Source organism: Aethalodelphis obliquidens, unplaced genomic scaffold, assembly GCF_003676395.1.
Source record: "Aethalodelphis obliquidens isolate GAN/ISIS:26980383/991018 unplaced genomic scaffold, ASM367639v1 scaffold62, whole genome shotgun sequence".
Lineage (NCBI taxonomy): Eukaryota > Metazoa > Chordata > Mammalia > Artiodactyla > Delphinidae > Aethalodelphis > Aethalodelphis obliquidens.
This window is the reverse complement of record NW_020838006.1, coordinates 4,752,605-4,774,708: the sequence shown is the minus strand read 5'-3', so window position 1 is coordinate 4,774,708 and position 22,104 is coordinate 4,752,605. Positions and strand designations below refer to the sequence as shown.

Sequence of the window (22,104 nt, the reverse complement as noted above, 5' to 3'; positions counted from 1 at the left end):
GAATATATGTTATTGGAAACTGGAGGAAAGGTGATCCTTGCTATAAAGTGGCAAAGAACTTGTCTGAAAGGTGTTCTAGTGTTTTTTAGCAAAGTGCCAAAGGAGTGGCCTGGTTCCCCCGACAGCTTGGAGGAAAATGCAAAAGGAGAGAGGTGAATTGAAGAAGGAATTGTTAAGCAAAAAAGAACCAGAACTGGGACTTCCCTGGCAGTCCAGTGGTTAAGACTCTGCACTTCCAATGCAGGGGGTATGGGTTCGATCCCTGCTCAGGGAACTAAGATCCCACACGCCGCGCAGCGCAGCCAAAAAAATGAAAATAACAAAACCAAAAAGAACCAGAACTTGAAGATTTGAAAAATTCTCAGCTCAGCCATATTGCGAAAAATGAGAAAGCTCTTTCAGAAGAGAACACTCAGGGTGTGGCCAAACAGCCTTTTGAGAAAGAGATTACAGGTACAAACCACAGATCTAATCGACCATCTCAGCAGAAGCCAGGAATAGGTAAGGGATTATACCAGTAGAAACTTTACAAGTTTGAACTGAAGGGGATGCAGATGGGCCAAAACGAAGGAGGGCTGTGGAACTTCTTGGATTCTATGGGACAGAATGAACCACAGAACTATTTGACTGCGAAACAGCTTTATCTTTCACGAAAAGAATGAATCACCCAAAGGTGATCCAGAGATCATCAGGGCTGCCACTCTCATCGTGGGCCCAGCGGGCAGGCTGGTTCCTCCTCAGTTTCAAAGGGTGGGTTTTCTGTGAGTCAGGATGTCCCTACCCAGTGTCCCAGGGGCAGGGCCGCCCTGCAGAGACACCAGGGTGGCAATGCCGCCCCAATGCACCAAGAAGGCAGAGCACTGAACCAAAAAAAAGGATTGTTCTGGAGCCTTAAGATCAGATGGAATTTGCCTCGTAACGTTTGGGCTTGCTGGGGCCCTGTCACCCCTTCCTTCTTTCCTCTTTCTCCCTTTTGAAATGGGAATGTCTATCTGTACCCGTCTCACCGCTGTACTTTGGAAGCACTCAACTTGTCTGGTTTCACAGGTTCATAGCTGGAGAGGAATTCTGCCTCGGGATGAACTGTACCTCAAGCCCCACCCGTATCTGACGTAGATGATACTTAAAGGAGACTTTGGATCAAGACTTTAGTTGATGCTGGAATGGGTTTGGGGGATGTTGAGATGGAACGAATGTATTTGCATGTGAGATGGTCAAGATTGGGGGGGCAGAATTTTAAAAAATATATTATTATTTTTATTGATATTAGTATAGTATTTTTTTATACATTTATTTATTTTTATTTACTTATTATTTTTGACTGTGTTGGGTCTTCGTTGCTGCACACAGGCTTTCTCTAGTTGAGTCAAGTGGGGGCTGCTCTTTGGTGTGGTGTGCGGGCTTCTCATTGCGGTGGCTTCTCTTGTTGAGGAGCACAGGCTCTAGAGCGCGTGGGCTTCAGTAGATGCGGCGCGTGGGCTCAGGAGTTGTGGCTCGTGGGCTCTAGAGTGCAGGCTCAGTAGTTATGGCGCACGGGCTTAGTTGCTCCGTGGCATGTGGGATCTTCCCGGACCAGGGCTCGAACCCGTGTCCCCAGCATTGACAGGCGGATTCTTAACCACTGCACCACCAGGGAGGCCCGGGGCAGAATATTATGGACTGAATGTGTCCCCCCAAATTCATATGTTGAAGCCCTAACCCTCAACATGATAGTATTTGGATACAGGGCCTTTGAGGTAATTAGGGTTAGAGGAGCTCATGAGAGTGGGGTCCCCCGAGAGGGTTAGTACCCTTCTGAGACGAAAGGGAGCTCACATCCTCTCTTTCTCTCTCTGCCATATGAGGACACAGCAAGATCAGCAGTCATCTGCAAGCCAGGAGGAGAGCTTTCACCAGAAACCAACTATACTGACACCTGATCTTAGACTTCTGGCCTCTAGAACTGAGAGAAATTTCAGTCATTGAAGCTTCCCGTCTAGAGTATTCTGTTTTGGCACCCAAGCAGACAAAGACAGGTTCTGTAATCTACATATTTTCTTATCTATTCCCCCTGCCCCACCCCCAGGCTGTGACTCCCTTTGTAATCATGCACCCAGCATGGAGTCAGGACAAGAATCCAGTCACTCTTTTTTTTTTTTGCGGTATGCAGGCCTCTCCCTGCGGCATGTGGGATCCTCCCGGACTGGGGCACGAACCCGTGTCCCCTGCGTCGGCAGGCGGACTCTCAACCACTGCGCCACCAGGGAAGCCCAAGAATCCAGTCGCTCTTGATCACTCCTGCTCCCCCATGTGAGGTCACCTAGTTGCTCTAACAGTGACTTTCATTTTTCATTCTAACTCTTCACCTCTCAACATCAAAGAACTCTGGTACAAAAAGGGTTAAAGCCACGGCACCAGGAGGGGTTTGGAGGACAGAGGATCTGCAGGGGCTATGCCCTGACACACCTGTTCCTAGATGACACTGTTCATAGGGAATTAATAAAACAAGAGTGTACGCAGTGTATCTCTTGATTCAGTCTTCTGAGGACCGGTTTGCTACTTTGCCTAAAAGGAATTCCTGGACCTTCCAACAATGCTGTTTCACACTCAGGTTTAAAACACCTGTGCTGGGTTCTCCCTGGCTTTGCCCTCTGCTTTGTTGGCAGAGACAATCCCGAATTGTCTGGAGAAGGACTAAGTTCCGTCCTACCTAATGGGCAGTGGACAGGAAGAACACCCATGGTTTCCTTACCACCGTGGTCCAAGGCACCTGGGGAATCCTGGTGTAGGTCATCGTTATGTAGATGATGAGGAAGAAGACAGTGAGGACCCAGTAAAACACAGCTACAAACATGACCCAGCCAAACGCAGGGACCCGGAAGTACTCAGTTCCAGCGATCAGTGTCCATACCAGCAGTCCCAGAACCTGTAAGAGAAAAGAAAAGGGAGGCAGAAGAGAAAATGAAGGAGGAGGAGGAAGTGGGGACAGAGAAAAAAGTAATTATACAAAGTGTCAATTACAATTTTTACTCATATATATGGGTACATGTACCAAATGTAATCTGGCCGCAAGCTCACATTCTTGCAAATGCTAGGAAGGTAAAATGAATGAACAGAACAGGCAGGGCAGAGACCAGGACAAACAAGAAACCCACGCCTTGTTTCCGGGGTAAGTCTCTGCCCAGCTCTGGCCAGTTGTGGGCTGGTTTTCTCGATATTTCTCCCACCCCCACCCCCAGGAGAACACAGAAACTCAAGTTTGTACATGATGATCTTGATTTTTAAATGTCAGCACTAATAAAGAGGGGCAAAACAACACACATCTGTGGCTGGAATCTGCTCCCGATACCTGTGAAGGGAACAAGATATAAGTCATGCATTTATTCCAACAACGGTCACCCAACTTCACTGCTGCTACAGAGCAAGACAAGCCCGAAGCCCCATCACATCACCACTGAGCGAAGGAAGGATGCTGGTCTACGCTGTGTGAGTCTCTAGTCCTCAAGGAGGGAGGCCACGGCGAGGTGTGCCTTCCAGGGCCCAGGAGGACTTTATTCCTAACTCAGGAAAGTTGGCATCGAAACTCTATTCCCAGGAGACAGCATCAGGCGTGTGGGGCGGACTCTGGCAGCAGATCTGGCTGCTGTGTAACTCGGGGCAAGTGATTTCCTTCCTGTCTCAGCTCTCTCCATGGGATGCGGGACAAGACATGAAAGTGACTTTGATCACAAAGCTGGTCATTTGGCATTGACACCTGAGCACCTGCCCTGAGCACATGCCACACAGGCTGGGCTTCCTGCTCCGCGGGCCCCGAGGATAGAGCAGGGCAGAAACCAAACAGACCTGCTCATGCATGACTTAGAGTCTCCTGGGGGGAAATATCTGAATAGTTACAGTTGTGAAAATGCTCTGAAGGAAAATAAAGGGTGTGACAAGGGTCTGTGACAGGGGCTGTGACCTTTTAGGCAGGAACAACAAATGTCCGAGGGGGCTGTGCTGAGGAAGAGCCTGAAGACCCTCTGGGAGCTGGTAAGACGGGCAGAAGACACCGTCCCAGGCAGAGAGCATGGCATGGGCAGAGGGCTGCAGGGGAGGGGCCTTCTAGAACCTGTAGGAGAGTGGAGGACATTAGGACATGGGTACAAGATGTTAGAGGGCTTGGGGAGGGTCAGATTACGTGGGCCCAGGACACCTAAGCATTTTGTACTTTATCCTAAGAGCTACAGGAGGATTCTGAGCCAGACAATGATAAGATCAGGTTAAGTTTTTGCAAGATCACTCTGACTGCATGGCGAGAACAGGCAAGCAGAGTCGGGGGTAGGGGTGGGGAAACAGTTCGGAGCCTGCTGCAATAATCCAAGTGGAAGAAGATGATGCATCCAACACCAAGATGCTGGTGAATACTAGGAAGTGAGTGATTCAGGGGACATTTCAGAAGGAGACAGAACCTTCACAGATTTGACAGATTAGATTAGGATAAAGTGGAATTACCCCCAGGTTTCTGGAAAGACTCCCCAGTGGATTAGGGTGTCACTTCCTCAGCTGGAAAGATGAAAGAGGAACAGGTTAAAGGGCTGACCTGGGCTCAGTTTACAACCTATCCAGTCTAGGGGAGCCAGAGACCTCAGGATGGGGTTAGAAGTGGACAGTCCAGGAGGAAGAGTTCAGGCCCCTCTGTAGGAAAGACTTCGTGTTAGGATCACTTAGCCCTCCGACAGGCTTCCAGGAGACCTTTTAAACTGTTCACTGAGACAAGCCCACCTCCCTGGCGAGGTCTGGATGTCTGTGCTGGGGAACAGGGAACAGACTCTAAGTGCTGTTGCTTCCCCTCCTTAGAGCTGAAAGTTGATGTTCTTTTATCTGCTTGATGTCGTATATGAATTCCGAAGAAACATTTAATGGAGATGTACTTTTGTGTTTACAGCTGTGGCGACGGAATTGACTGGAAGTGAAGCAGCACAAAACAGGATAAAATCCCAGAAAGTGCCAAGCCTCAACACCCATGGGGTTTTGGTCCGGAATTCATCACAACTGACAGGTCATCTACACACACAGGTGTGCTATTCCACTGGATCAGTGAGACAGGTAACACACCTCATCCAGCATGGCAGGGTCTGAAACAACAAGAAGGGCTTCCTGATTCAAACTGAAGAGGTCAGAAGGGCCCTCTGTTGATTCACACAGGAAATAACCACAGGAAGAGCCACGGCAACGTGGCAGCTGTCTCTCCAGGAGCGTGCAAGAGTTTAAGAGCTGCCGGCATGAGCCTGTGCCAGCTAAACAGGCTCAGCTAACAGCTCTCGGCTCTGAATGTGAAAATGGTTTTCATTATTAAAGCAAGTGGAGTCCACTATCCAGAGACGCTGTCTAATGTGCTAGCGGCAGTCATCTTTTACACACAGACATAATATTGCTAACTGAGCTGTCTCTCAAAAAACAGGAATCCTCGACCCAAGATCTTACCAGCAAACACAGGAAAAGAACTGTCAAGAAAAGAATTACGCTACCTAAGTGAATTTCCTAGGTAAGTGAAATATATCCAGAAGCACACTTTTTGTCTCTCACTATAACCAATACTGATGAAAAGCACTCTACAAAAATGTTACTCAGCTCTGTGTGTGTGTGTGTGTGTGTGTGTAAGTAGATCTTTGTTTAGACTACAAAAATAGTTTGTTTTTTCACTGATAAACATTATTTTAAGCCAACCCTTTTTTTTGAATGGTAAATCTAAGACTTAAAGTTTAAGAAAGTGATAAGTGCAGGTAAAAATAAGCACAGCAGTATAAAAACTATACATAAAACACACAAAGAAGTTACAAACACCAGTTGTAAATTCTCGAGAAACCAATATAAAAATTTTACGTTGAGCCTTCCTAACTTCTTTCGCTTGCATTTATAACTACCACCTGCAAATCCTTTTCTTTCTCCTTTAAAAATACGGATCACTCAGTATATGGTGCCTATAACTTGTTTCTTTCAGTCAGCCATGCCACCGAGGACCTCTTTCCAGATCTATGTCGATTTTAACAGCTGCCCAGTTTTCCATAATTCATGTAACCAGTTCCCTATGGAGAAAAATTTAAGTTGTCTCCTTTATGTTTGTACAAAAAATACCCAGGGAACATTCTTATATAATGTATACCTCTGCAAACATGAATTCCAGGATAGATTTCTAGAAGTGGAATTTCTAGAATATTTTAAGCTTTAGAGGTATGTCAAATTACTCATCAAAAAACTTGTGCTAACTCATCCTCTCATCTGAGTATGTCTGCTCTTCCCTTCCAACCTCATTAAATGCCCAGGTTTTAAATGATTAAAAACCTGACTAAAAAACAAAACAAAAGAGATCTCATGTTTTGCCCTTCACTGCTTGACTGAAGTACAGCACAGAGAAAAGTGTACAAATCCTAAGTGAACAGCTCAATGAATTTTCACAAACTGGACCAATTTGTGTCACCAGCATCCACTCAAGAAAGAGAACATGACTAGCACTGCTGTGGCGGAGCGGGGGGGGTTCCATCACGCCTAGTTACTCCTTCCCTCCTCCGAGGGTCCCAACCCCCCTGGTTTCTGTCATCCTGTTTTGGAACTTCAGAGACATGGAATCCTATCGTCCATGCTCCCATGTTTGATTTCTCTCACTCAACATTGTGAGTTTCATCCACGACACTGAACGTCATTTGTTCACTCTCTCAGCTGCCCAGCAATGGTTCTCAAACATCAGAATCAACTGAAGGGCTTGTTAACCTACAGGTGGATGGGCTTCCCCCCAGAGTTTGTGATTAGCAGTAGGTCTAGGAAGGGATCTGAGAATCTGCATTTCTAAGTTCCCAGGGGATGCCGTTGGTTCAGGGACCACACACTAAGAACAGATGTACTGTATCCTTCTTGTTTATTTTAGTTTGCATTTTCCTGATCAGTCCTGAGGATGGAAGAGCATCTTTTCAAATACTTATTAGCCACTTCTAGTTCTGATTTATTGACGTTTTAAAAAAATCACTTTCTTACCGATCTGTAGAAATCTTTACACAACAGGGATGGTAACAAACTACATATGAGGCAATATTTTCCCATCCAGCTTTTTAAAATTCAGTCTTTAGTCACACGGGAGTTTAACATTTTTACACAGTTAACTGGTAGCTCTTTGAGCCTTCTTCTATTCCTATGTGCTTAGGAAGCGCTTCCTCAGCACAAGATTATAAAAATATTCTCCTATATTTTCTGATAGTTTTATGTGTATGCTTAAATCTTTAAACAAACTAGAACTGAATTCTATATATGGGGTGAAGAAAGTCCAACTTTATTTTTTTCCAGCAGATGGTCAGGTGATCTGTTATCACTTACTGATGACTTCTCACATTTTGGGTCAGTTTCTGGAACCTTTATTCCACTCATCTGTGTTGACTGCTGTGCTAGCAGCAATTCCTGTAGCTTCAGCATGTATTTTAGGCTTTTAGGTAAAGATGTCAAAATGGACACATGAATCTAACTTTGTTCCTTTCCCAAACCCTTCTAAAATTATCATCAGAATGAGATGAATAGGAAAGGAGACAAAAGTGACACATTTTTGGAAGGGGCTCCCCTGAGTACCCAGCATAATGGATGAAAACAGACCCAACCGAGGTTCAGAAATCTCAGAACCTCAGGTGCAAAGAGAAGATGTTTTGAACAATCAAAGAACCACCAAGGATCAGAAAACAGAAAGGCTTTTAATCTTTTCCAGAAGCAGACAGAATGTTAGAAAATAATGGCAAATGCTTTCAAACTGGAAAGTGGTTTCTAACCCAGAAATTACCCAGGAAAATAATCAGTGAAGAGCAAGAGGCAGACTTTTTTTTTTTTTTCAGATATGCAACATCTAAAAAGAATCCACCTTCCACACATTCTCTCTCAGTAATCTACTGAAGGATATGACCCAACAAAATGAGGGTGTAAACTCTAATAGAGGAACTATTGAGTAAACCAACAGAACGCTGTGGGAGAAAGGGTGAGGGTAATCCCCAGAAGGAGGGGAAATCCAGGCATGACAAACGACCCAGGCACAGAAGGTATAACCCGGTCAGATCGGAGCCGAGTGGCTCAAAAGACAGGGACTTCCCTGGTGGTCCACTGGTTAAGACTTCACACTCCCAATGCAGGGGGCCCCGGTTCCATCCCTGGTCTGGGAAGATCCCCCCCCCCATGTCGCAACTAAAAGATCCTGCGTGCCGCAACTAAGACCCAGCACAGCCAAATAAATAAATAAAAAATAAAAAAAAAACCAAAACAAAAGACAGGCATGGTGAAGGCCATCACCACCGTGCCTTTTGTCACTTTACCTTCTTAACCTGGTGAGTCGATTAGGGAATCTGCTCCACCCCAAGTGAGGGAGGAAGCCAAGAAAGGGGAAGACAAGGGATCCAGGAAACCAGAAAGTCAGCCCAACAGAAAGGTAAAGGGAATTCCAAGGTGAAGGGAGATCCCCAGGAGAAATGCATCCAAGATAAAAACGAGAACTCTGATTATCTGATGGGAATGGCTTGTGGGAAACTTTACTGAAAGGCTATTAGAAAAACGCGAGGTGAATTAGCTACAAAGAAAAGTGAGCAAATTCTTAAAAAATATGTACGTTATTAACGCCACTAAATACCAGAAGAAACTATTAGCAGCTGTTTGTAGTTAAGTGTTCACTGTAACACGACTCTAATATTTACACAGAGATAATAAATACTGAATATTGACCTGAACAAATGATAACAAGGAGAGGAAAGCAATGGGGATGATGCAATGGACTGAATATTTCAATTAACTGCCTTGTGGAATGAGATTGATTGCCCCACCCACCCCACTTCCTGAATGGTACCAGATATCTGTGTTTTTTCTATGAAGAAAGTTTTTTAAAACTGAAAACCTTCAACGCCGTGACCTCTTGAGACCGTCAGCGAGCTGATTCCGACAGCCCTGCTGGACCCTCCGCATGCACATGCCCCCACGCAGCTTCCTTATTCTAGGGTCCTGTGGACCAAGGAAACAGATGCCTTAGATTTTTAAAAATCACACTGAAAGACACACTGAGTTTGTCTGTGAGTTCTCTCCTGCCTCTGAACTTTGTGACAGCTGTTCTGCTGCTCAGAGGAGTTTAAAGGGTCTCATTTATTCAAATGTACACTGAGCATCTCTTATGAGCCGGGGCTTTTTCAAGGCACTACGGGTTGGCTGATTTCTTTCTGACTTTATAGCCTGGAACCGGGATGGGCACCATCTGTCCTTCAGCCTTGAAAACAGGTGACTACTGACAATGAACTAGGCTACCCTGGGAGCAATGCACCAGCTGTTTCCAGCTGGCTTTGCCCCGGGGGAGTTGTGTTGATCCAGGTGTGAGCTCAGCGCACCTCCAAGATACCTCATTGGGCTTTAGATCATTGACCATATTAATTCCTTGCAATAAAGTGGCGTTGAAAACTGGCTACTGTAGACTTACTCTTCTGTGTCCTGCAAGGAGAGAACCAAACAATATGACTATGCCAGGCTGTCTCCTCCTGCCATGTTTAATACCACACACACGTGACAACATTCAAACATTCAAAAACCTCACTGAGGGCTTCCCTGGTGGCACAGTGGTTAAGAATCCTCCTGCCAACTCAGGGGACAAGGGGTTCAAGCCCTAGTCCAGGAAGATCTCACATGCCGCGGAGCAACAAAGCCCGTGTGCCACAACTACTGAGCCTGTGTTCTAAAGCCCGCAAGCCACAGCTACTAAGCCTGTGTGCCACAACTACTGAAGCCCACGCACCTAGAGCCTGTGCTCCGCAACAAGAGAAGCCACCGCAATGAGAAGCCTGCGCACCGCAACAAAGAGTAGCCCCCACTCGCTGCAATTAAAAAGGAAGCCCACAAGCAGCAACGAAGACCCAATGCAGCCAAAAATAAATAAATAATTTATTTAAAAAGAAACTCACTGAGTGTGCACTGGTGGTGCAATGATGTGGGAAAACAGTCATGGGCTCTGCCTCTGGAAAAGGTCCGTCAATGGATATTCGACTATGAACTGTGGTTAAGTCCTATGAAAGGAAACTAGGCTGATACAAGAATGTAAAGCACAAGGACCCAACCAGGTCTGGATGGTCAGAGGTAGTTTAAGATTAAGTAGGTGAATGGGAGTTAGCCAGGCAACATTTGGGTGATGGAGGGAAAGCCAAGACTCTGAGATCTCAAAGACATCCCATCTGATGACGTGAGTCTCCCACAGGCTCTGACCTAACACACGAAGGTCAGATGGAAGTTCAGTTCCAGAGGAGACTGACCCATGGCTTGGCATCGGATGTCAGTCTCCAGAGAGCACCTTTTCTCAAAGTCAAGACTCATTCCATAGCGGTTCGAGGGCCAAAGCATGTGAATGCTGGAAGAGAAGTTCAGGAGATGTTTGGGATCAACAAGCTTAGAGCTAGTTAGTGGTCAGAGCAGAACCAAACATCTAGTCTGATGTTATTTTAATTGGTAGCATTGGATCTTGGTGTCTTCCTCCCCTTCTCCACTTCCCCATTCTTTGGCTGGGGCGATGCTAGCACTCGCGGTAACGTCAGACTGAGAAGCAGAGCTGGCTCAGTGGGGAAATCAGGTACTCCAGGTTCCGCCTGTCCTTGGCCAAGTTACCAACCTGAGCCTGTTTCCTTATCTGTAAAATGGGGATACAGAAACTTTCCTCATAGGGCTGTTGGAAGACAAAGGGAGTTAATATATTCACAGCAGTGCCTGGGATCAGCTGGGTGCTGGGTCAGTTATTACTATTCTGCTAGTATCATTACCAGGGTTGACAGTGACTCCCGGGAATCCGTCCCCTCCTCCTTTCCCAGTATCCTCTTCTCTATATTTCAAGATTTTTACACCTGTATGGAGCCAAGGAGTCTTACCTATGTCCAGCTCCCTGACATATGGACTGAACTTGAGGCCTCTCCTATGGGCAAGATGCCCAACAAGATGCCAGGCTAAGTGAACCAGGAGCGTTTGACCCTTCAGCTCTGTCCTCTCTGCCTGTGTGGACACCCTCAATATCATGGTTACCATGTCCTCCGTTCCTATTTGGTTAAATGGTACAATGCCAAGGCCATCTGGCCTGGTAGAAAGATTCAGGCTTTGAATTCTTACCAGCTGTGTGACTGGGCAAATAACATTTCTCTCTTTAACCAATATTTTTTTTTTTTTTTTTTTTTTTTTTTGCGGTACGCGGGCCTCTCACTACTGTGGCCTCTCCCGTTGCGGAGCACAGGCTCCGGACGCGCAGGCTCAGCGGCCATGGCTCACGGGCCCAGCCGCTCCGCGGCATGTGGGATCTTCCCGGACCAGGGCACGAACCCGTGTCCCCTGCATCGGCAGGCGGACTCCCAACCACTGCGCCACCAGGGAAGCCCTAACCAATATTTTTTGAGCACTTACTATGTGGCCAGGCCCCAGGTAATAGTAATAGCATATTATGTCCTAGAGAGTAAGGAAGAGCTTGACATGCCTCACCTCGCTTTAACCCACACAGCTGCCCTCTGAATAACTTTCATCAGGACCGTTTTACAAATGGAGAAACAGGCACTAAGTGTTACATAACTTAGCCCAGACTTTTAACTATGCTGCCACAAAATATCAATAACATGCCCCAAATCAGTTAATTTCTCTGTGCCTCAGTTTCTTCATCTGTACCCAGGGATAAAATGTATCTTCTAGAATTCACGTGAGACAAGATGCTCTATAAATGATAACTACTATTGTGATTAATAATGGCAAAAACAGAGCGTTTGGCAGACCACAAACCTGCCCTGAGGGCCAGCCACATGCAAGGCTGAAGAGGCCAGCACCTGCTCTGTTTTCTTTCTGTGCTGGTTCGGAGCGTCACCTAGAATGCCACCAGCCAACCCCTCCCAAGTGCAAGTCTCTGGGCAGAAATAAGCTCTGGTAAAATGAGCAGATGCCTTGATGCAAACCCATGCCTGGTTCTGCGAAACAAAATTCCTCAGAGCTGCCCACTGATGCTGGGCCACCAGGCAGTGCTCGAGCTCATCGTTACAAAGCCTATTATCTGCTGGCCTTTCACGTGGCACCTTGGTTCCTTTAAAATAGAGACAAATAGAAAGAAAACAGGGATGGCTGCAAATCCTATCTGCTCTGATGCTTTAAACATCCGATTCAGAGAGTTGCTGTTTTTAACTCAATGAAGACCAAGAAATCCTGGAAGAAAGCTGATATATTACAGAGGTTGACATCAGAGCCACCTCAGGTCAGCAACCACGCCGTGAGCACCTGCTACAAGCCAGACACAGTGCTGGGTGCTCAGGCTCCAAACGTGAGCAGGGCACGAGTCCCCACCCCTGAGGACTCTACCACCTCGTGTGAGAGATGAACACAATCCACTTCCTTCTTTTTCATGGGGGTTGACAACTGTGGGCCATGGTCACCCGCAGCCCCGCTGCCTGTTATGTACAATCCACAAACATGGCCAATGCTCATCCATTTAAGCGTTATCTAAGGCTGTTTTCATGCTACAACAGCAGAATGCATGGCCTTTGGCTGCAAAGCCTAAAATATCTACTATCTGGACCTTTACAGAAAAAATTTAGCCAATCCTGTTAACCGTCACACTTACTCTCTGCATCAGGAAATATACACACATGCACATATAGTTGTTATATTTTTGTTTCCTGCATTGTTTCAAATAAACCAGATTATTAACACATTGAGCCAGAGGAGATGATAGGGAAAAAGCCTGCACCCTTTCCCCGCACCACCGAGGAACTGCATCATACTCAAGATGACAGCTCCCTACACCTGCTGAGTGCTGTCGAGTCACCTCCACGCCCCTTCCAGATCAGTAGTGCTTCTGTTCAGCAAGCATGGCGAACTTTTCCATTTACCCACTAGAGGGTGACCAAACACTGCTTACGAAAGATTTAGGAGCTACGGTCCCTCTAAGGTGGAATGAGATCAGAGTTTACCATCTGTCTGGATAAGTTCCTACACTTGAAGCACATTCCACAGAGGTGGCAGGATGTGGAAGAATAAACTCGGTCTAGGACCCACCCATTAGACCCAGATGTTGCCTGGAAACAGATCTGACAAGAAATGTACTCGGCTGGCTTGCGATAAGGATTAATTAATACAAAGACTTGGAAGGGCAAATTTAATCCATGCGCCCCGACTAAGCTTTACTGAAGTATGCTTAATACCTGCTGCTTTCTTCAACAAGAAACTGTGCCTCTTCAGGCCTCTGCTTCCCAATCTGGGAAATGGGGAAGACAGAGTTAGGAAAGTAGTTTTCAAATGGGAGTGGGGGGACCAGCACCTGGGAGATGCATATGTGAGTCACCCGGGGGTATTTCAAACCACTTTCTTCTTGGTCGTCTTCCCACTTTCACACACCATGAGGGTGGGTGTCTCCCTCTGGCCCTGCTTGACCGCTCCTCAAGTACCATTACAGGAGACCTTTGGGTGCTGCAGAGCAGAACAAAGCTTGAGGCCTACGTGATGCTAGTAGTTTGTGACTTAACCTTGCTCTCGCTTGGAACTTTAGTGTGACATCTATGATCAATTAAAGGCCTGCTCTCAGGGAAACCACAGAACCTCAATAGTCCCAGCAGGCGACTGAATGGAAATCTGCATACTGGGCTGGTTTTCAAATATATTTACAAATTCTTTGACACACCTCTTGAGTACAGGCGCCTCTCAAATATTTCTGTTGAACGGAGTGCCGCAGAAATGATGCTACGTGATTTGGGAGGCTAGGTCATAAAAAGGATCCAGCTTCTCCTGGGCTCTGGGGAAGCTGGCAGCCACTTTGTGAGGACACTCAAGCAGTCTTGCGGGGAGGCCCACACAGAGAGGAACAGAGCCCTCCCACCAACTTGCCAGCAGGCGAGTGACTGCCTTGGTGAAATGGATCTCCAGGCTCAGTCAAGCCTTAACTGACTGCAGCCCCAGAAGACACCTGACTGAGCCCCAGGAAAATGCCTGACCCAGAAATGCCCAGTTAAATTGATCTTGAATTCCTGATCCACAGACACTGCGAGTGACAATACATATTTACTGCTGTTTAAAAGTGTTATGCTTGGGGGTAATCTGTTACGCAGTTATAGATGACTAATACACGAAGTTCATCCAATGTGGGCTTGTGTCCAAGAGGCAGAGTGGTAGGGAGGGAGGACCGAAGACCTAAGTTCGTCACTAACTTTCTGGCCCCTCTAAGCCTCAGTCTGTGCCTCCATGAGATGGGCGTGGCACCATCTAGGTTGCTGCAGGGTCTGAAGGTGTTTTGTGACCTGCAAAGAGCTACATAAACAGCAGTGATTACTGGTCTCATGCGTTTCTCCTCTAGGAAACATGAGGCAATGCTTAGCAGAGCTGGCATCTTGGCAGTAAGGGTCCTAGAAATAAAGTGGGGTCTATTCCTGTAGTTAGAACCATGGGGCTCAGGGCATTAAGGATGTGCTAGAGGACACGCTGGCACACTTTTCCTGTGAAGGGCCACATAGTAAGTATTTCGGGCTTTCTGGGCCATATGGTCTCCATCACAACTATTCAATTCTGCCCCTGTGGCATGAAAACAGCCACAGACAATATGCAAAAGGATGGGAGTAACCGTGTTCCACGAAAACTATTTACAAACACAAGTGGCTGGCTGGATTGGCTGGCAGGCTATCATCTGCCAACCTCTGCCCTCGAGCCTTGCTTCTCCAAGTGTGTGGTCCCCAGAGCAACAGGCACACCTCCAAGGAGCTTGTTAGAAATGCAGACTCTGGGACTTCCCTGGTGGCCCAGTGGCTTAGACTCCACGCTCCCGATGCAGGGGGCCCGGGCTCGATCCCTGGTCAGGGAACTAGATCCTACATGCCGCAACTAAGAGTTCGCATGCTGCAACTAAAGACCCCACATGCCACAACTATGACCCAGCGCAGCCAAATAAATAAATATTTTTAAAAAGAAGAAGAAATGCAGATTCTCAGGCCACCCAGCACTGAATCGACATCCCTGGGGGAGGGGTCCAGCCACGTGTCCTGAAAGCCTCCAGCAGCTCAGCTCTGAGAAGGCCCACCCTCCTTCCCTCCTTTCCCCCAAACCCCATACACCAGGGGCTTACGAGCGATCTTGGGTGACAATGACCTGATCAAAGATTTCAGGCCTCACAAAGGACACACATCATCTCAATATTCTCCATGAATCAGTGAACAACACTGGATTCATGGTCCTGGGTCACCAGTAAGCAAAGGAGCAGTCAGTCCTGGTCAAATAGCTTAGAGTCTTCAAGAAAACAGAACAAACTGTGTGGTAGCAGCACTCTCAGGGTGAAAGGATTGGGTTCAGTGACACCCAAAGTCCTCCTCAGTCCCTGAGGCTGAGGGAGCCCTTTGTGGTCAGACGCCGGCCCGGCTCCCAGCCCTGCTTGCTTCTTTCAGCAAAGTTCTTTGAATGCTGGCTTCCTTCCATTTTGGTGAAGCGCTGGGGTATAAAAGGCAAAGGGCGGAAGGAAAAGGGATACTTTTTAAGGAACAGAAGAGAGATGAAAGCCTTATAGGGAAGAAGCAATACGAAGGAGGAGAAAAAAGGAATTATGGGGAGTGGGGATCACCACAAAGCAGCACCTTCCTCTTCGACCTGGGGAGACCCTCCATCCCATCACAACGTAACTGTCTTGCTCTCTCATCAGCATCAGTGTCTGTCTATGGTATTGCCAGTTACATCACTCATCTCATTCAGCCACACACAGCCGCATGGTGTAGAGAGTCATGCTCCCCAGTGTAAGGTCAGGTCCAAATCCACAGTCTACAAAGCCGGGTCTGAGGACTCCTTTCTGCTATAGAACCTCCCAGCACCGCCCACAGGAGCACAGCTCTGCTTGAGGTCAAGGAAGCATCTCACACGAATGAGCCTTCCTGTGTACTGACTCTACGGCATCGCAGGCCCCCTGTGGGCACATCCCCCCAGGGGTGGGGCTCCACCTCTGTCCTCCACCCTTGAGGCACCAGGAGAAGGAGGAGGTCAGACAAAGCAGTTCAGACACTGTAAACAGTACAGTATCAGAAGTCACACGGCCGCTCTTTAATGTCAACCTTAAAAGCACTGTAATAAAAACCAAGCAAGGAGGATTATGAACCGCTTTCCTCCACCAAAGATGCCGAGTGCTTGACCCACAGCTGCGGTGTGAAAAGCCGAACCCTCACATTGAGGAAGCCAGATCGATGTGCTGGACGTTGGGGGCTCTGCAGCTCTCTGTCCAGGCTGCTGATCTATGCAGTCTGGCCTTCCCTCGGTCCACGCGCCCTTTGGGTGTCTAAGTGACTCTGAGTGCAGGAAATAAGGTTGTGCTTCATCTTTAGCCGAGGGCTCGGATCCCTCAGCAGTCAGGTCTTGCTTCCACGGAGCTGGAAAGGCACCAGCGACGTGCTCCCCTGCTGGTCCAGTGGTTAAGAATCCGTCTTGCAGGGACTTCCCTGGTAGCGCAGTGGTTGAGAATCCGCCTGCTAGTACAGGGTACATGGGTTCAAGCCCTGGTCCAGGAAGATCTCACATGCCGCAGAGCAACTAAGCCTGTGCGCCACAACTATGGAGCCTGCGCTCTAGAGCCCGCGAGCCACAACTACTGAGCCCTCGTGCCACAATTGCTGAAGCCCATGTGCCTAGAGCCCATGCTCCGCAACAAGAGAAGCCACTTTAATGAGAAGCCCACGCACCGCAATGAAGAGTAGCCCCCACTCACCACAACTAAAGAAAGCCCGCACAGCAATGAAGACCCAACACAGCCATAAATAAATAAATAAATAAATAAATAAAAATAAAGTTCCCTTAAAGAAAAGAATGGGCCTCGGGCCTGGAACACAGCATTACCAAGAGAGCCTGTGCAGGGCTCATCACCTTGTGTGGGAATATCTTTCCCTGTTTCAATCGCAACGAGTGTTCCTTTGTTCTGCTTTAGTATGTACACAATGGCCCTCAGGCATGTCCCCAGCTTTCAGACTCCAAAGGGGAAGCGTTGGGGGCTTTCTGCTGTGGCTTAAGAAGGGTGTTCACAGGCCAACTGCCCTATGTTGGCCACCAGGGGGGCTGCCTAGTGAGGAGGGACTGATGTCTACTATTGAAACTGATGTCTCTTCTCTACTTAGGTAAAGCGATGTCCCATCCAGTTGTGTTTGTCTTGGTAACTCCCATTCCAAGGTGCAGTGGCAGAAGTGTTTGAAGTGCTGCCTGAGATTGGTGATCAGTTCAAGATGTTCGCCTCCCTTGGGATTGAAAACTAGTGATGGTACTCAGCTTGACATCTGTCTTTATGTCATTTCCATACTGCTTTGATTACTGCAACTTTATAACAAGTTTTGAAATCAGGAAGTGTGAGGCCTCTAGCTTTGCTTTTCTTTCTCAAGATTTTTTGGATGTTCATGATCCTCTGAAATTCTATATGAATTTTAAAATTTTTCTGTGCTTTGGTGCTGGGAAAACTGGACAGCTACATGTAAAAGAATGAAATTAGAACACTCCCTAACACCATACACAAAAATAAACTCAAAATGGATTAAAGACCTAAATGTAAGGCCAGACACTATAAAACTCTTAGAGGAAAACATAGGCAGAACACTCTATGACATAAATCACAGCAAGATCCTTTTTGACCCACCTCCTAGAGAAATGGAAATAAAAACAAAAATAAACAAACGGGACCTAATGAAACTTAAAAGCTTTTGCACAGCAAAGGCAACCATAAACAAGACGAAAAGACAACCCTCAGAATGAGAGAAAATATTTGCAAATGAAGCAACAGGACAAAGGATTAATCTCCAAAATTTACAAGCAGCTCATGCAGCTCAATACCAAAAAAACAAACAACCCAATCCAAAAATGGGCAGAAGACCTAAATAGACATTTCTCCAAAGATATACAGATTGCCAACAAACACACGAAAGAATGCTCAACATCATTAATCATTAGAGAAATGCAAATCAAAACTACAATGAGGTTATCACCTCACACCAGTCAGAATGGCCATCATCAAAAAATCTACAAATAATAAATGCTGGAGAGGGTGTGGAGAAAAGGGAACCCTTTTGCACTGTTGGTGGGAATGTAAATTGATACAGCCACTGTGGAGAACAGTATGGAGGTTCCTTAAAATACTAAAAAAAAATAGAACTACCATATGACCCAGCAATCCCACTACTGGGCATATACCCTGAGAAAACCATAATTCAAAAAGAGTCATGTACCACAATGTTCACTGCAGCTCTATTTACAATAGCCAGGACATGGAAGCAACCTAAGTGTCCATCGACAGATGAATGGATAAAGAAGACGTGGCACATATATACAATGGAATATTACTCAGCCATAAAAAGAAATGAAATTGAGTTATTTGTAGTGACGTGGATGGACCCAGAGTCTGTCATACAGAGTGAAGTAAGTCAGAAAGAGAAAAACAAATACCATATGGTAACACACATATATGGAATCTAAAAAAAAAAATGGTTCTGAAGAACCTAGGGGCAGGACAGGAATAAAGATGCAGACGTAGAGAATGGACTTGAGGGAAGGGTAAGCTGGGACGAAGTCAGAGTGGCATGGACTTATATATACTACCAAATGTGAAATAGATAGCTAGTGGGAAGCAGCCACATAGCACAGGGAGATCAGCTCGGTGCTTTGTGACCACCTAGAGGGGTGGGATAGGGTTGGGGGAGGGAGGGAGACGCAAGAGGGAGGAGATATGGGGATATATGTATATGTATAGCTGATTCACTTTGTTATAAAGTAGAAACTAACACAGCATTTTAAAGCAGTTATACTCCAATAAAGATGTTATTTAAAAAAATTTTCTTCTGTGCTTTTGCAAAAAATGCCATTGGAATTTTGATAGTATTGCGTTGAATCTGTAGACTGCTCTGTGTAGTATGGACATTTTAACAACACTAAGTCTTCCAATCCACAAACACAGATGTCTTTCCATTTATTTGTCTTCTTTAATTTCTTTCAGAAGTGCTTTGTAGTTTTCATTGTACAAGTCTTTTGCCTCCTTAAGTTTATTCCAAAGTATTTTATTCTTTTTGATGCTATTGTAAATGGGATTGTTTCTTAATTTCCTTTTCGGATTATTCACTGCCAGTGTATAGAAATGCAACTAATTTTTGTGTGTGGATTTTGTATCCTGCAACTTTGTTAAATTCATTTACTTGTTCTAACAGGAGCTTTGTTTGGTGAAATATTTAGGGTTTTCTACATACAAGATCATATCATCTGGGAAGAGAGTGAATTTTACTTCTTCATTTCCTATCTGCATTTATTTCTTTTTCTTGCTTACTTAGTTAGGTTAGGACTTCCAGTACTATTTTGAAAGAAGTGGTAAGAATGGACATCTTGCCTTTTTCCTCATCTCAGAGGGAAAGCTTTCAGTTTTTCACCATTGAGTACATTGTTAACTATGGGCTTTCATATATAGCCTTACTTATGTTGAGTTTGTTCCTAGTTTGTTGAGCATTTTTATCTTGAAAGGGTGTAGAATCTTGTCACGTGCTTTTTCTGCATCAATTGAAACGATCATGCAGCTTTTGTCCCTCATGTGTTAATGTGGTGTGTTATACATTAACCTTCATACGGTGAACCATCCTTGCATTCCAGTAATAAATTCCACCTGATTATGATGTATAATCTTTTTAATGTGTCATTGAATTGGGTTTCTTAGTATTTTGTTGAGGATTTTTTCATCTACGTTCATTAGGGATATTGGTCTGCAGGTTTCTTATAGTATCTTTGTCTCATTTTGGTATCAGCTCACCTCATAGAATAAGTCTGGCAGTGCTCCCTCCTCTTCAATTTCTGGGAAGTCTGAGAGGACTGGTGTTAATTCTCTTTTAAATGTTTGGTAGAATTCTCCAGTGAAGCCATCTTGTCCTTGGTTCTTTTTTTGGGAGGTTTTTGATTACTGATTTAATCTCTTTCTAAGTTATACGTCTGTTCAAGTTTTTAATTTCTTCACAATTCAGTCTTAGAAGATTATATGTTCCTAGAAATTTATCTGTTTCTTCTGGATTGCCCAATCTGTTGACGTATAATTGTTTACAACAGTCTCTTGTGAGCATTTTAATTTCTGTGGCGTCAGTTGTAATGTTTCCTCTTTCATTTCTTATTTTGTTTCAGTCTTTTTTTCTCTTTTCTTAGTTAGCCTACCTAAGGATTTGTCAATTTTGTTGAATCTTTTCAAAAAACCAATTAAGTGTTTCTTTCTTGATGGTGAGGATCACATACCTCTATAGCACACATATAGGTATATATTCATGGGTTTTAATATTCACTGATTGAAGGTTCACCTATTACTGCAACAGAAAAGAATCCACGGAGAAGGAGGCTGATTTGCCATATTACTGAAGACTGTCCAGGCAGTTTCCGTTATCAGTATATTCTACACATCAGTCTTTTTGACCTGTCATATAAAAAATGAAAGTTCTCTCTACATTAAGGACAAGGAGAGGCCGCAGCACAGCTTATACAATTTGGTCGTTTGGAATGGACCCTTCCAATTGCCTTCCAAAAACCCCTCATGTGCTGAATCTGATATTTTGTAATTAAGAAAAATGCAATGGGATTATTTTGGCAATCTTGTTTCGGAGTCTCAAATTCAAACTTCACTCTAGCTTTTTTCCTAAAAGATGTTATCAAGTTGCTGTAAATCAAAATTTATTTTAAAAGCCTTAGAGAAGGGCCATTCACAAGAGGATGCATAAAATTCTGTTTGGGAGCATAATTACCTTCTAACTCCACGTAAACTTGAGTTTTCCTAGACTGCATCTATTTATAGCACATCTGTGTGAAACTCCATTTTTTCCTCCTTCCACCAGCTGAATGAGGGGCACTAATATTACCGTACACCAGGACAACCAAAGAGATAGGCTTGCACGAGGCCAGTGCATGCAAGAGAAAAGACACGGCTCTTTCCCTTGAAGAATGCTCAGTGTGGCCAGGGAGATGAAACAAACAGAAAACAACACTGCAGCACAGCCCAGGGTAAGGGCCTAGGAAGTGCAATCAGGTCAAGAAATGCTGAGAGGTTCATTCAGAAGGAGCAAAAAATGACTCTGGGTGCTCGGAGAGGACTAACAGCCTCAGGAAGGCCAGGATGGCAGGCAGTGGTGAGGTGGGGGCTTGGCATCCACCTGCTTTAAGGATGTGGGCAAAAACAGAGGGTTGGCAGCGAGAGACGGGGAGGGACAGAGTGGTTGGGGCCACACTGTGGAGAGTTCAGGATGGCAGGTTAAGGAGTTCGGATTTTATTCACCAGGAGGGCATGACAGGACCAGAGGCACTTTTGGAAACAGATATTTCTGGCATCAGCATTTCTGAGTTGGCACACCTTCAAAATCTCCTTTGGCAATGGCTGCGTGGGGTGAACCGGTCATGTAATCGAGCACGGCTCGTCATTGGGAGGATCTGTTTCAACGTAATGTTGCCTGGACGGTCAGCAGGTCGGGGGAGTGCCGGGGCCCCTGCCGGGCTGGCCTCTGCACCACCTGGCTGCGTCTGCTTCATCTTAGGAGCAGACCTGAGTTCCTGAGGGAAGGTTCTAAGCCAGCTGTCCTGAGCCGGCTTATTCACGGCTCCCATTAAGTGTCTGCATCCTAGGTGATGACATCACCTACCACTGCTGCTGGGAGGGTAATGTCCCTCCACTCAGTGGGTTCAGATGCTCAACCCGGCATTTTACAGTCAGCCACTGGCCCCTGGGGACTTCCTTTGTGACTGTCCAGGAATACTGTACACATGACTAATCTTGGGGAGGACGTGGCACTCTGCCACATTCCTTCTTCCACCAGCTGAATGAGGGGCACTAAGGTTACCGTACACCAGGACAACCAAAGAGATGGGCTTACACGAGGCCAGCGCATGCAAGAAAAAAGACACGGCTCTTTCCCTTGAAGAATGTTCAGTGTGGCCAGGGAGATGAAACAAACAGAAAACAACACTGCAGCACAGTTGTATGGGAAGTCACATTATCTTAGCATCAATTTTATCCAAAGATTTGGGGGTAAGTTAGGGCAAAAGTGCTATCACAGATAAATAACTTAATACCTGCTATAGACTGAAAGTTTGTGTCCCCTCCAAATTCATATGCTGAAACCTAACCCCCAATGTGAT

General features: G+C 45.8%; 1 protein-coding gene across 1 annotated transcript in view; it reads right to left on the bottom strand.

The window, feature by feature from the left end:
• The window catches only part of CMTM8 (CKLF like MARVEL transmembrane domain containing 8), a 91,169-nt gene that overhangs the window by 3,129 nt on the left and 65,936 nt on the right, over positions 1-22,104 (bottom strand). Inside the window, exon 2 of the mRNA XM_027088259.1 lies at positions 2,732-2,905. Coding sequence (XP_026944060.1) covers positions 2,732-2,905 — 174 coding nt within the window. The remainder of the gene's footprint in view (positions 1-2,731; positions 2,906-22,104) is intronic.